We start from the raw sequence: 14,209 nt of genomic DNA, 5'->3' as shown, positions 1-14,209 counted from the left end.
TTCTCTGATATTCTAAATATTCAGTACTCTAATTGCATTCACCGCTTTTCACTTGAAAGTTTAAAACTATCATGAGCTTGTCAAAACAGCCTAATAAACTGATTTTTCTCTCTTCTTCTTTAATAATTTTTTGTAAAAAAAACAACAACAACGCCTCTTTACAGCAGTGAACGTTTCTTCTTCTGTAACTCTAGTCACTAAGGTTAGATGAAGCAGTCCAGAGATAATAAAGACGAATGAAGAAGAGCTCTTGACCTACTTAACAGGAAGTTGCTCTTTTGTCAAAAATTCCAGCTCAGGGGTTTGAAGACTAATGAGGAAATGTCAGGACTAGTCTCACTCCTGAGCAAGATGCTGACTTAGTTCATTACTGTGGCTCAGATGAATACACTTACTCTGCAGCTAATTAGAATCACAGAGTGATGCAATTAGAAGTGGATCTATTTATTTTATTATTTTGTGAAAATTCAGTTTTTCTCATTAATACCTCAAACCTGTCTTTGTTTTCTTAGAAGAATTGGCAACACAAAAAGTTTTTGAGTGATTTTGTAAATATTGTGGGGACTCATATTTGGGATTTTCACATACTGCAATGAGGATGTCCTGCATTGCCATTGGATGCAACCCTGTGTCAATGTGGCCTGCAACAAAATTTAAGGACATTTTACACAAAAAAAATGTTGCAGAAACTATAAGGTTAAAGGTCAAAAATTGTGAAAAGGATGGAGAAGGGTTTGGATATATGTGAACAACTTTTGAACTAAGTGCTGATGGTGACTATACTCCTAACTAAATGCACTTTCCGACTGCATAGTTCTAGGAACTAAGTTCCTATAACTACCCTTCCCATAAGAACCTTTTCAGACTGCGTTCGCAGCACAGCGCTCAGGAACCTTTTGGAGGTGGACATGATGAAACCGCCAGCGACAATGTGACGTGTTAATTAAGAGCCGGAATAACAACAACACAAAGCTAAGCTCACGGCTTAGTTAACGGGGCTCAGGAGGCAACTGTGCTCATTACTTGCTTTACGAGATTACTTCTGATGAGCGATTACATCACAGGTATCCCGTTGACGCTGCTAGAGCATGTAGAGAGAGTCGGGAGATGAAGAATCCAGTGGGGGCCATGCTCCGTTGTGGAGGAAGGAAAACAGCGCTGCAGATGAACGAGACGACGTATAACTTTACCCTATTAAACACGCTGATTGTATGCATTTGTATGATTATACATTTTAACGGTATTCTATTGTTTTTCTTTAGCAGGTTGCCAATAAGTGAATTTCTCAGATTATATTGTAACTTGTGTTCTGTATGCATTTTAGATGACTTTTTGTGACTCGTTGCTTCACCATCCATCTGGATCAAAAACAAGCTGATGACTGGTGGAAAAAGGTTGTTCCAAGTTTTGACTTGACTGACTGATGGAGAATTTTCATCTGTCCAGACAGACCTTATACATCTGTCTCCACTTGAAGCCTGCCCTGGAGAGAATGGACACAACGTATCACTGCCGCACAGTTTAAACACCGCTGTAATGTGCTTCCTAACCTCAGTGGGAGTACAGAGTGAAAACTGAATGTATTAAGAAGAAATTTGTTATTTCTTCACGTTTGGCCTGTCAAACTTCCATAATGCCCCTTTAATTAGTTTGCTCGTTACTGAAAGAATTTTTTTTTAGTAACGCGGTTATTTTAAACGGTATTATTCCCACTGCTCTGTTGTGTCTATAGCATGTAGTGACTGAGACAGTGTGGGTCTCCGCCCACCCGGCCAATCATCATTGACGTAATTTTCACCTTAGAAGTGGGGGGGACACGGGGGTGGGGTGGGGGGGGGGTATCTTTACAGTATGCTCTAATGGGAAACAGGCTTCAACACAAACGGTTGTTTTCCGCTTGGTCCTAGAGCTCAACCGGTGTCAATTTAAAATAGCGTAATATTGTTTTTGGATGGTAAAAAGTGCAGGGGTCAAAACTTGACTTTGGAAAAAGTGGGGGGTTAAGGAAGTAAGTGGTGTAAGTGCGTTGCCGACACCTCTCTCCCTGGCTGCAGCTGAAGTGTGGCGATCAGAAAGCCTCACACTGTTGCTCAATGTTCGACAAGCACATAGTAACGTACAACCTTCCGTCCCCAGTAACGGTAACGGCGTTGCAACAGTGGGAAAAGTAATTTGATTATTCCGTTCCCCAAAAAAAGAACGCCGTTAGTAGCGCCGTTATTTTAAACGGCGTTATTCCCATCACTGGTCTCTAATGACCTTCTGACTCACAGTGATGTAGGGGACTGTTCTGTTCTGGTCCTGCTGGACCTGACTGCAGCCTTTGACACTGTTGTCCATCACCTGCTTCTGGAGAGGCCGAGAGACTGGGTAGGCCTATCAGGAACTGCTCTGGAGTGGTTCTCCTCTTATCTTTCTGAGTGTATCTTTTCTGTGGCCATCTCCAAGTTTAGGTCCTCCACCACCTCTTACCCATGGTGTCCCACAAGGTTCTGTGCTGGGGCCTCTGCTCTTCCTCCTCTATCTGCGTCCTCTTCAGCACATCCTGAGCTCCTTCAAAGGAATCTCCTACCATCTTTATGCAGATGACATCCAACTGTACATCTCCTTTAAGCCCCATGAGATGTCTAAGCTGCAGCTGTTACACACCTGCTTAGATTCTATCAAAACCTGGATGGCTGGGAGCTTTCTACAGATGAATGAAGATAAGACTGAGATCCTCATCTGTGCCCCAGACAAGCTGGTTCCCAAAGTGAGAGACTCTCTTGGTCAGCTTGCTTCTCACACCAAACCTTCCATCAGGAATCTTGGCGTGACCTTTGACCCAGCTCTCACCCTGGATTCTCATGACAGTTCTCTTGTTCGCTCTTCCTTCTTCCATCTCAGGAACATTGCTAAGCTGAGTCCCATTCTGTCCCGCTCTGAACTTGAGATTGTTATCCACACCTTCATCTCCTCATGCTTAGACTACTGTAACTCTCTTTTCACGTGTCTGAGCAGAACCTCCCTGAACCGTCTACAGGTGGTTCAGAATGCCTGTGCTCGGCAAACACACCCACATCACCCCGCTTCTCCTCCAGCTTCACTGGCTGCCAGTCAACTTCAGGGTTCATTTCAAGATCCTGGTTCTGGTCCATAGGGCCTTACATGGACAAGCACCATCTTACATTGGTGAACTTCTTAGTCCCTACACCCCCAGCAGGTCTCTGAGGTCCAGTGATCAAAGCCTACTGGTGTTGCAACGCACCACGCTAAAGACCAAAGGTGACAGATTATTTGCTGCTGTGGCCCCCAGACTCTGGAACTCTCTCCTCCTGAGCCTGAGATCAGTGGACTCAGTGGTCTCCTTTAAAAAGCAGCTGAAAACTCACTTGTTCAAGCTGGCTTTTGTATGACCTTCTTCACCACTCTCTCTTTATTCTGCTCTCCCCACCTATTCCACCTTCCTCAGGATCCACTGATTTCCCTCTTTCCTATTCACTCTCTCTCTTTCTTAACATTTTTTTAATCACAATTGCCTATTTTTTGCTCATTTTAAATATATTTTAACCATTTTCTAAAATCTTTTTTAGATTTTTACGTTTTTTGTTTTTGTGATTTATATCTTGAGAGGCGCTATAGAAATTATATTTTCTTCTTCAGTCTCTTTCTAAATAAACAAACATGATTCAGAAAAAAAAATATGTGGAAATCAAGCAAGGGGCTCACCTAGCACCAACCACATGTTAGTTTCACAGGAACCACAGAAAGTCTCTGCCTCAGAGTAGGAGCCAAATTGGTTCTAGGACCTATGAGAAAAGATTCCTAGTTTCTATCTGTCCCAACTTGCACAAAAGGGAGTTCCTGAAAAGGTTCCTGAAAAGGTTCTAGGAACTACAAAAGGTTCCTACAGTCAGAAAGCGCCTTAACAAGGCTTTAAAAGACCCAAAGAGTTAAAGCATTGTGTTGTTCAAGACAAGAACACTGAAGACTGAACAGATAAATATAAAAGCCTCCGCGATTAACTGACTGTTTCATCTAGCAGAAAGATTCCAGATCCAGGAGCTTCTTTCTTTTTCTTCACCATGTGAAATGCGTGACCTTTAAATCTGCTGAACCAGCACTCTTAGTCCTTTAGTCATATCATGGGCAGGATTCCTCTCATTTCACACTCGATGCTGAGCATCAACAAATGCTATCATCTGGCTGGTGAAGGAGGGGAGGAGGAGAGATGAAAGCGAAGAAGATACTTTTGCCTTTATTGCAAACATAAGGTGGAAGTATTCTCATAGTTACAGCAGCTGTGTGTGTGTGTGTGTGTGTGTGTGTGTGTGTGTATGTGTGTGTGTGTGTGTGTGTGTGTGTGTGTGTGTGTGTGTGTGTGTGTGTGTGTGTGTGTGTGTGTGTGTGTGTGTGTGTGTGTGTGTGTGTGTGTTTTGTTGTTGTTGTTGTTACAACCTGTCTAGGAGGGGCCAGGCCACAACATGAAGGTGGATTCCCATTTTGCCACAGATCAAGTATCACACCACAGTTTGACTTATCTACAATGATTTTTATTTACAAGTGCTATATTAACTAAAAGCGAGGGAGAATAAATATAACTCAGGGTGAACCAAAGGCCAAAACAACAAACAAATATACCCCTAACTTAAATAACCATCTTACCTACAAATTAAAATTAAAAGAAATACAACCAAACATACCTCCCTGATTTCAAACACAGGAGAAAACTGAATGGAGAAATTAAATGGCAGGTTCACCCCTCCTTTCCTCAAGTTTAACAACAGGTCTTAACACAGCACTCAACGCAGGACACTAAGGCCTAGTCCACACGTAGCCGTTTTTTTTTAAACGAATATCCGCCCCTCCAAAAACTTGCATCTACACCAGGGGCGGATTTAGGACTGAAGAAGATCCGGGGCTTAACACACGCACGCGCACACACACACACGTGACACGCACTAGTCAACATCATATATATTTGTCTTGTACCACATCATTTTTTATCTGAAGCTACATATTAAGCATATTCAGGGCAGAGTATTGGTCCTGTTAGTGTTTAGTGTGAGGTGATAGTAAATATTCCTGCGTTCTTTCTCTAACAACCTGATAGTAAGCTAACTTTAGGCAAACCAGCAGCACAACAAATATTTTCAAATAAGACTCACAAACCTGAGTTAACACCAGTCTCATCAAAGCTGGGGTTCTGTCGCTGTACTTTTGGTCTAAAAAACGCCCTTATGTCCATCTTTACATTTGCGTTCCAGGCAGACACTGTAGAAGAAGCCAGACACTGAAGAATAAGCTGGCTGCTGAAGGGCTTCTTCAGTGGTGGAGGCTCAGGCAGGCTGTATACAAACTACTGCCAGCTGCTCCCTCTCTGTTGGACTTTGGTACTGAATGCCACTTCCACGTTTTAGATCCGGGGCTTTTCATAAAACATTCGGGGCTTGAGCCCAAGTAGCCGGGCCTAACGCCGCCCCTGATCCACACCACCTCGTTTAAAAAAAAAAACTCTGTCCACGCGTACCTGGATAAGTACGTTGTTAAGGACATGCCAGACCTGTAGGTGGCAGTACTTTCCCCGTTCTTAACCTCGTCCTTCGTCTGTGGTCTTCCGCAAGGAGCAGTAATTCCGCTTGCAAAAACAAACAAGCAAAAAGCGCTTGGACAATTGATAAAGCGAGCGCAGCTCTGAGGGCATCCATGCTGTCGGCTAGTGTAAACACGTGATGTCAGCATTTTTTTGTCGCAGAATGTGACGTTGCGGACCTTAAAACTCCGGTTTTGTTTGTCCACACGCAGACACCCAAAACGGAGAAAACGCAGATCTTCACTTTGGCCGGAGTTTTTAAAAAGATCCATTTTCGTGTGGATGACAGGCCAAAACGTAGAAAAACATCTACGTTTTGGCAGATCCCCGGCTACGTGTGGACAGGGCATAAGTGGATGGTGGCAGGTTGGGATGAGCAGAGAATGAGGATCAGCTGCAGGTGGTGTTGACATCGCTCTTATAGGTCTGCTCCCATCAATTATCCAATCAGGACACTCCCCAGGCCACTGGTTCACCAATCAGATGTGGGCACCTACACTAAGAAACATCATAAACATACAAAGCATAAAACAACTTACAACCCTTAGTTGTAACAGTGTGTGTGTGTGTGTGTGTGTGTGTGTGTGTGTGTGTGTGTGTGTGTGTGTGTGTGTGTGTGTGTGTGTGAGTGCATGCGTGCGTGCGTGCGTGCGTGCGTGTGTGTGTGTGTGTGTGTGTGTGTGTGTGTGTGTGTGTGTGAGTGCGTGTGTGTGTGTGTGTGTGTGTGTGTGTGTGTGCGTGCGTGTGTGTGTGTGTGTGTGTGTGTGTGTGTGTGTGCCTCATTACCACCACTGTAGAGTTTCTCTGCTGTAATGGGCATTAAGAACTTCTGCAGCTTTGTAGAGCCAATCCCTTTCCGGCTGCTTTACGCTGCAAACCCAACAAAATCTCGGCCTGCGGCCACCTTCACCCACTAACTAAACAAAGCATCTCTGCCAGTCCCCACGGAGCAACCACTGCACATGTGAAGAGAAGCAGCACCCACAGTTAAGCTTCCTCTCAGCCTCGTGGGCGGCGGAACAACGCCTGAAAATAATAAAGGGCTGTTTTTTATTATATTTCTGCAGCAGCTGTTCCTCCCCTCTGAAGCTGTTTAATACAAATGTTCGATTGTGAACTCGGTTATTATTTTTCACACATGTTGATCCACTAACACACTTTGGAGTTCTGCAGGGTCTTTCTGATCCATTGTTCATCATGGTTTATTACAGTTTAGTGTTCAGGGTGTGCCGTCAGCATGAATAAAGACTCATTAAGATTTAACACATTGGTCAGAATGAGAACTCATTTACAGTTGTCTAATTTAATAAACGTAAACAACATCCATCATAATGTTCATTAACTTCCGTCATTTGGGAACAAACAGAGAAAAAGTTCTCATGTTTTTGTTCAGTCAGTGTTTTCAAAGAACGAAACATTCCAATTAGATTTTAATCTACAAATATTTAAGTTTAATTTACATTTATTGTACTGTGCTATTTTGATCAGACCTGAGAGGCATTTCAATTTCACCAAAGCATTTTATCACCTAATTCCTTTTTTTCCCACCACAAATGCAAACAGAATTGTAATCAGAGAGTCAACAACACCACAGGTGAGTGAAATAATGTATTTCTAATCTTAGCTGAGCATAATCTGTCACATGCACAGACTGATATGGTGCATAAAAGAAAGTTTGATGCGCTTGTTGAGGTATGAGCAGCTGTCAGACCTGCTGTGCATTCAGAGAAACTCTCTGCAAACATAAAAAACATGTCTGCTTCAGCAAAATTGCAACAGCTCTTGGTATTCAAAATCTAAAATTTATTTTCAGTTGTATTTCTTAGACCAAATGCAAAATTTAGTTATTCCCAATTATTCATTAAAACAATCATTCATTCTGTGTATTTTCTAAAATCAAATAAAGAGAACACTTATTGTTCAACATGTTTGTTTGTCGGGAAAATCACATCTAGCTCAGATTTTGTTTACAAAAGCCTTAAGGATTAATATGAATGTTTTACCGTCTCCGTCAGGGGCCCAGGTTGCATTTGTTTCCATTAAAGTTGAATCTGGATGATGAATTGACCAGAGCCTAGTCTTCGTGCATAGATTGCGTGAATTAATGACTATCTGCAGCCCAAGCCTTCAAGCTTTGATGATGCTTATTAGACTGAAACCTTTGTAAAAACTTTCAGTCCCCTTCGCTCTGGCTTTCTCTCCCTGCATCCCACCAAGAGAGCTTCAGAAAAACGAAAGTGCCATTTTTCTCTCGGTGTGACTGCAGGCCATGCTGCTATACATAATGCAGACTGCAAAACTGCAGCTTTAACAGCTTCACACCGGCTTGGCAGATCGTGGATCATGGATGATGAACCTCAAATCAAATCAAGCAAACAGGAAATCGCGTTGATCTGCAGTGCTGTGCCTCATGATGGTTTGGAGTTGAAGGAAAAGCCCTCTCTCCACTTCCGACTCTGTGAGTGGGGGAGGTCCTGTAAAAACAAGGAGGCAGCAATCACACCAGTGTGCTCTGATCTGGTGCAAGACTGCTGACCTGTCCAAAAAGATGACATGTAGCAAGTAGACGATACGAGAGAATTCTGTTGGGGATTAGAGGCAAGAGTGACGTCAAGAAATCAAAACTCGAGCACTTGTGAGGGAAAGAACATGCCTGGTAAAAGAGAGAGAGAGAGGCAAACAGATGGGGTGACTGAGACTGACGAGTATCTTCACCACTTTGTTGTAGCAGCTTGTTCGCTCTGAGCAAACAGGAATATTTTTAGCTCCTCACACGAGTCCATAAATACCACAAGAGTTTGTGTGCATCATCCAGGGAGGTATGTGACATTAACCACATCACCCCTGACTGCACAAATCTGTTGATTCTGATGAATGGACCCAGTGAAGAGGGCTCCTCTTCATTCCCCTGGGATCAATAAGTAATGACACCAGAGATGAGAGAGATCACAAGGAGCTGTGGAGATAAGATGACCTAAAGGACCACCAAACTTCATTTAGTCATCAGAATCACTGCTGGCGACTTGACAGCTATGAAGCTTTTCACTAGTATTTGTTTCTAATTTAGCTGACAGCCTATGAGGAAGTAAGGTCACAGCAGCTCATTCACATGAGTGCATGTGGAGGATTTAAGGCCCAGCCTTTAACAGCAGTGGTGGCAGACGGTGCAGCCATCTGGTTTCTGCTGCTGTTTGACAGCCCTTCATATTTTCTCACTGAAATGTGGCAGAAAAGCAGACTCATTCTCTTAACCTCTGCATCCTTTGGCTGGTCACATCTTACCTGTTGTTCCTGGAATCTGCTGGAGCCGCTCTCCCAGTTTGGGGGTCGAAACCCTCAAGAGCTCCAGTGTCCACAGATGCTGCTGAGGCTTCATTTCTTTGTTTGGACCTTCTTGAGTTTCTCATGTTACTTCTTCTTGTTACAGTCCCTGCTGCATCCATCACCACAGACTTGTTCTGCTGTTTAACAACTGCTGGAATGTCCAGTTGGGTTTTTACACCAGTTTGTCAGTCTGGACTGATAAGCAGGTGATCTCTAACCAAGCTGACGTTGCATTTTTCATAATCAACTGGTCTATAATGGGGCATGATATCAATTGCTGTGTGATATACAGATGCCCCGTGTGGTGAACTGGACACTTTATAAATACACATAAATGAAACTGAATTAAATAATAGTGTGCAGAGAAAGCTTAGCTGGAGGACTTCTTTGACATCTGATCAATCAGATGTTTAAAATTCTACTGAAATTGTGCCAATAAACAATACTAATGGCTCCAAATTGTGCAGAGGTGAGCATTCACAGCAGTAATCTATTTATTTCCTGTACAGTGAACACGTGTGTGTGTGTGTGTGTGTGTGTGTGTGTGTGTGTGTGTGTGTGTGTGTGTGTGTGTGTGTGTGTGTGTGTGTGTGTGTGTGTGTGTGTGTGTGTGTGTGTGTGTGTGTGTGCGTGTGTGTGTGTGTGTGTGTGTGTGTGTGTGTGTGTGTGTGTATGTTGGGAGTGAAGGATAATTAACTGTACTACAGAGTGTGATTAAAGTTCTCCGAGGAGAGAGGATACATGCTGAGTGATAAAAAGAGGAACACACTGAAATCCTCTGTAATAATTCCAAAAAGTGGACACTGGGAGATGAGAAAGGCTGGAGAAGAAGAGGGGGAAACAAAATTGGTAACTGTCATCACCATAGCAACATCCCATGAGCATGGGGAGAATTACTCATTTATTATTCCCATATGGATTATAAAAGCTGTAAAAAAAATAGGTTTGTGAAATATTTTAACTTCTTGCTAGAAAAACCCCATATCACTGTCAGGGTTTATGCTGACATGTTGGATAGATGACTCACAGGATGTCAAATCAAGGTTATCAAAGCTATTTCATGCAAACAATGAAAAAACCTTGTGTGAGATGGTTTACATTTGAATTGTTTTTGTCAAAAACATGTGTAGCTTTTTTATTCTGTTGGTGCCATCTTGTGGAAAAAAAGGGACGTAATTCAGCCATGAAATGAGAAACAAAACAGGCACAACCCAGTATGTTAATTTAAAGTTCTAAAGTAATAAATAAATAAATAAATAAATAAATAAATAAATAAATAAATAAATAAATAAATGAAAACATTTCATCTTCTAATCCAGCGGAAAAATAGTAAGTGCCACTGAATCTTTTTACAATTTTTTCAATACCCATGTCTTCTTTGTCACTGAATTGTACCTTCTCATTTTAAGTATTTAAAATTAAAAGTTGTTTGTTTGGTTAGGTTTATTTATTTTGTTATCAATAGTATCTATGTATCTATCTATCATCTATCTATCATCTATCTATCTATCCATCTATCTATCTATCTATCTATCTATCTATCTATCTATCTATCTATCTATCTATCTATCTATCTATCTATCTATCTATCTATCTATCTATCTATCTATCTATCTATCTATCTATCTATCTATCTATCTATCTATCTATCTATCTATCTATCTATCTATCATCATCTCTCTGTCATTATTCGCTTTGTTCCAGGTTGGGCGCAGTCCCATGTGTAACCTCTTAGAGGCGCTGTGGTGCGCAACACACGGAATTACGGTACAAAGAAAAGCCGAATAAGGAGAAGACGGAAAAGGCGTTGAAAGTTAGATTGAAAATAGAAATGGCGGGGCACTAAAGCACTGTAACAGTTAACATAAATCAACAGAAAAGGTAGTTGTGATCGCCAACACGGAAAAGAGAATATTCGTTGCGCTAAATTAAAGCAAAACAACTACATCGTTAGCAAATGCTTGGTTAGCATTCATGTTTGTAACAATGGCAGCGTCGCTTTTATGAACAGTTTTGTTTATGCTAAGTCTTAAGCTTTTAAAGGGTGGCTATTTCCACTGAAGACTTGAACTATGACCGTTAATGGGAAAGTTATTCCTCACACCCCGCTAGCTGTGGATTTCTGGTATGTTCGGAAATGTCCTGGAGCCCGGCTGTTTTTCCTGAGTCACATGCACAGCGACCACACCGTGGGTCTGACCTCCACATGGAGCAACCGGCCCATCTTCTGCTCACCGACCACTGCCACTCTGCTCAAACTCAAACTGCAGGTGAGGAAAGTCACTGGGACTGTTATTAGGGGTGACTTGTAGTTGGTATTAGTGAAGTCCTGCGTTTGAAGATGTTTTTCCCAAAAGGCATCTCCAAGAAAACACCTGAAAGGATGGACGAACTTTGTCATTTCATGCATTTCGGGAATTCTAGAGAAAATCGGCTAAACTGCATAATATTCTAGTGCATTTTAAACCCAGCAACACTTTGAGTCTGGTTCACCTTGAGGACAAAACAGCCTGCTCTGCTCATCGGGTCAAGACTCAGCAGTTCATCTACATCCTAAAGACAAACGACACTGTCGAGGACAGACATATGCAGATTTGAGATGGGGAATAATCTGATTATTCTGTGTTTTGTTAGCCCTGGTCTCCCAAAACGTCTTTAGGCAACAAGAAAGGTCCATTTTGACCTTTGAACTCCTAGGATCATGTCATGTTCTGGATGAATGAGAATCGACACAAACGTATCACCTCATAGATTAGATTTGACATATTTTGAGTGTTAACTATTCACTGATTGGTTCAATTAAATAATTATATTTCCTTCGGATGAGCTGCTGGTGAAAGTATGAATATTAGATTAAATCACCACACTTTTTCCTCTCCATCCCTATTTTTGGCACCAGTCTTGCAAAAGTTTACTGATGTGTTTATCCCTGCTCAGGTGAAAGAAAAATGGATCCACCCTCTGGAGCTCAGTGAGCCACACCTGCTCCATCTGGACGAAATCAACAAAGAAAAGCTGTCTGTCACTCTGATCGATGCTAACCACTGTCCAGGAGCTGTTATGTTTCTTTTTGAGGGCTACTTTGGCTCAATCCTGTACACCGGTCAGTTTATCCTCTTATGGAGGATTTCTTTTCTTTGACCTTCCAAAATCAGATGTTTTACTGGTGATTCGAATATTCTGAAGACTCTTGTTCATCACTTTCTAACTGCAGGCGACTTTAGATACTCTACCCTGATGCTGCGTGAGCTTTATTTACACATCAACAGAACTATAGATGTTCTGTACCTGGACAACACTAACTGTGACCCCAACCGCACCCTGCCGTCCAGACAGATAGCCACGCAGCAAATCAAAGAGATCATTCGCAGCCACCCCAACCACAATGTGGTTATAGGTGAGTTTTTATAGTGTTTTTCTTTCAGTAGATTAACTGCCAAGCCCCCTAATAATTATTCAATATTTATATGAAAGTGCAGCTAAAATCCACACCGTATTTTTCTAACTATGTGCCACGTTTGTAAATCTGGTGAAAGCTCAATTTTCACTGTTCACTCCTGCTCAGGTGTGTATGCTTTGGGTAAGGAGTCCCTCCTGTTGGAGCTGGCAATGGAGTTTAAAACCTGGATTGAGGTGAGTTTGGAGAGAATGGAGACCCTGAAGGCTCTGGAGCTGCCCGACGTCTTCACCACTGAGCCGGGAGCCGGGCGTATTCGAGTCGTGGAGCACTTTCAGGTTTCCTATGAAATGATGCAGCAGTGGAACAGTGACCACCCTACTCTGGCCATTTTACCTACCAGCAGGCCCCTGGTCTCCTTCTGCCCCCTCGTCCATGTGGTGCCCTACTCGGACCACTCCTCCTACCAGGAGCTGGTGGACTTTGTTTCTGCCCTTAAGCCTTCCTCTGTCCGTCCAATCGTTGGGAGCTATCTACCGGGAAGTCTGTCTGTCTTACTGCCACAGAAAAAGCACCATAAAATCCTGGTGCCCGAGTCCGTCCGACTCTTCATGTCAAGACAGCCTGAAAGGCAGCTGAGCTCGTTGGTGTACGCAGGTCGGTGGCACAGACACCACAGACCTCTGACTCCCAGAGGAGTGTTGTTCGATTCTCCCGTGAGAGGGTTCAAGATGCCACGTGAAGATGGCTGGGACATGGACAGTGATGATTCTGAGGAAGACATGGACACAGAAAGTAGTGAAAGAGGCTCCGACTCTATTCTTGTAGATCGGAGTCTGAAACTCACCCCGAACAAAAACAGTCATCCCACTCGAAAAAACACCAAGCACAGCTTACAACCCGTCAGTGCTGCGAGGCAGAGCTGTGAGACGGAAGACAAAATAATAAACAGTCTTCACGTGGGACATGGAGACGTCAGGGATGACCTGATGATGTCACATCATAACAGTCCTGAAAGCCCCTCCTGTTCTTCATCTACCAGCAGCATTTTGGTCACGAGTGATAACTTAGAGGAGCTTGAAAACCACCTCCTAAGCTGCCTCCCCTTCTCAGAGGAGGACCTTAAACCTAGAGGCATCCTGTCTCAGAGCTTCATCAGAAAGTTCAGCCTCGTTCCTTTGAAGGATTGAGAAGAAGGCGAGTGAGTTTGGCAGTGAGCCAACTGTTTTGCTTCTTTTCATAGGCTTTTTTGCATTTTGCTGTCAGCATAAGTAATTAAAGTTACTGTTTTACTTATTATTGGATCCTTATTTTGTTCCTCTTCAGTATTTGTTTGTGGCCTGGTCTTTGCCTCCAGATGAAGATAGGATTATAAAGCCTTACTTATGTCTGAATAACCATTTTACCCTGTGCGTATTTGCTGCTTAATGTTACAGACAGGTGGTCTTTAGCTGTGAGTTCTGCTTGTGAAAGATCAGTTGATGGTTTTCTCAGAGACTACAGATCTTCTACAGCAGGGCTCTGTCCAGCACACCTCTTTCAATATTTGAATTATCCCTTCAACTTGTCAGCAAGCTCTGCAGAAACCCGTTAATCACCAAATGATTCAAATCTGGGGTGTTGAAGCAGTTAAACATCTCTATTATACACAAATACACACATACTCTCACTAAAGACTTTTTGGGTCCAGATGCAGTGGAACAGGTGTGTTGAAGCAAAAGAAAATGTTGGTTTCTTAGCTCCAACACACCTGGTTTGAGTCTGGTTGACAGAATTCTGCAGTTTGGTGAGCTGCTGAACATTGAACTAGATGTGTTGGAGCAGAGAAACAACTAAAACACGCTGGGTGGTGGATCTCTGGGACCAGGGTTGGAGATTGTGTTTGAATCTGTAGATGGGAGATAGGGCTGGGCGAT

The 14,209-nt window shown here is 42.7% G+C and overlaps 1 protein-coding gene across 1 annotated transcript; it reads left to right on the top strand.

Annotated features, from left to right (window-relative positions):
- The first annotated feature begins 10,754 nt into the window (after positions 1-10,754).
- dclre1b (DNA cross-link repair 1B) lies at positions 10,755-13,589 on the top strand. Its single transcript, XM_015967753.3, has 4 exons — positions 10,755-11,166; positions 11,834-11,999; positions 12,111-12,293; positions 12,462-13,589. The coding sequence occupies exons 1-4, from the start codon at positions 10,969-10,971 to the stop codon at positions 13,481-13,483; spliced, it is 1,569 nt and encodes a 522-aa protein (XP_015823239.3). The 5' UTR covers positions 10,755-10,968; the 3' UTR covers positions 13,484-13,589.
- The last annotated feature ends 620 nt before the right edge of the window (positions 13,590-14,209 follow it).

Source organism: Nothobranchius furzeri, chromosome 15, assembly GCF_043380555.1.
Source record: "Nothobranchius furzeri strain GRZ-AD chromosome 15, NfurGRZ-RIMD1, whole genome shotgun sequence".
In the NCBI taxonomy this organism is placed as follows: Eukaryota; Metazoa; Chordata; class Actinopteri; order Cyprinodontiformes; family Nothobranchiidae; genus Nothobranchius; species Nothobranchius furzeri.
Note: the sequence above shows the minus strand (reverse complement) of the source record. Positions and strands in the feature narration are given on the sequence as shown.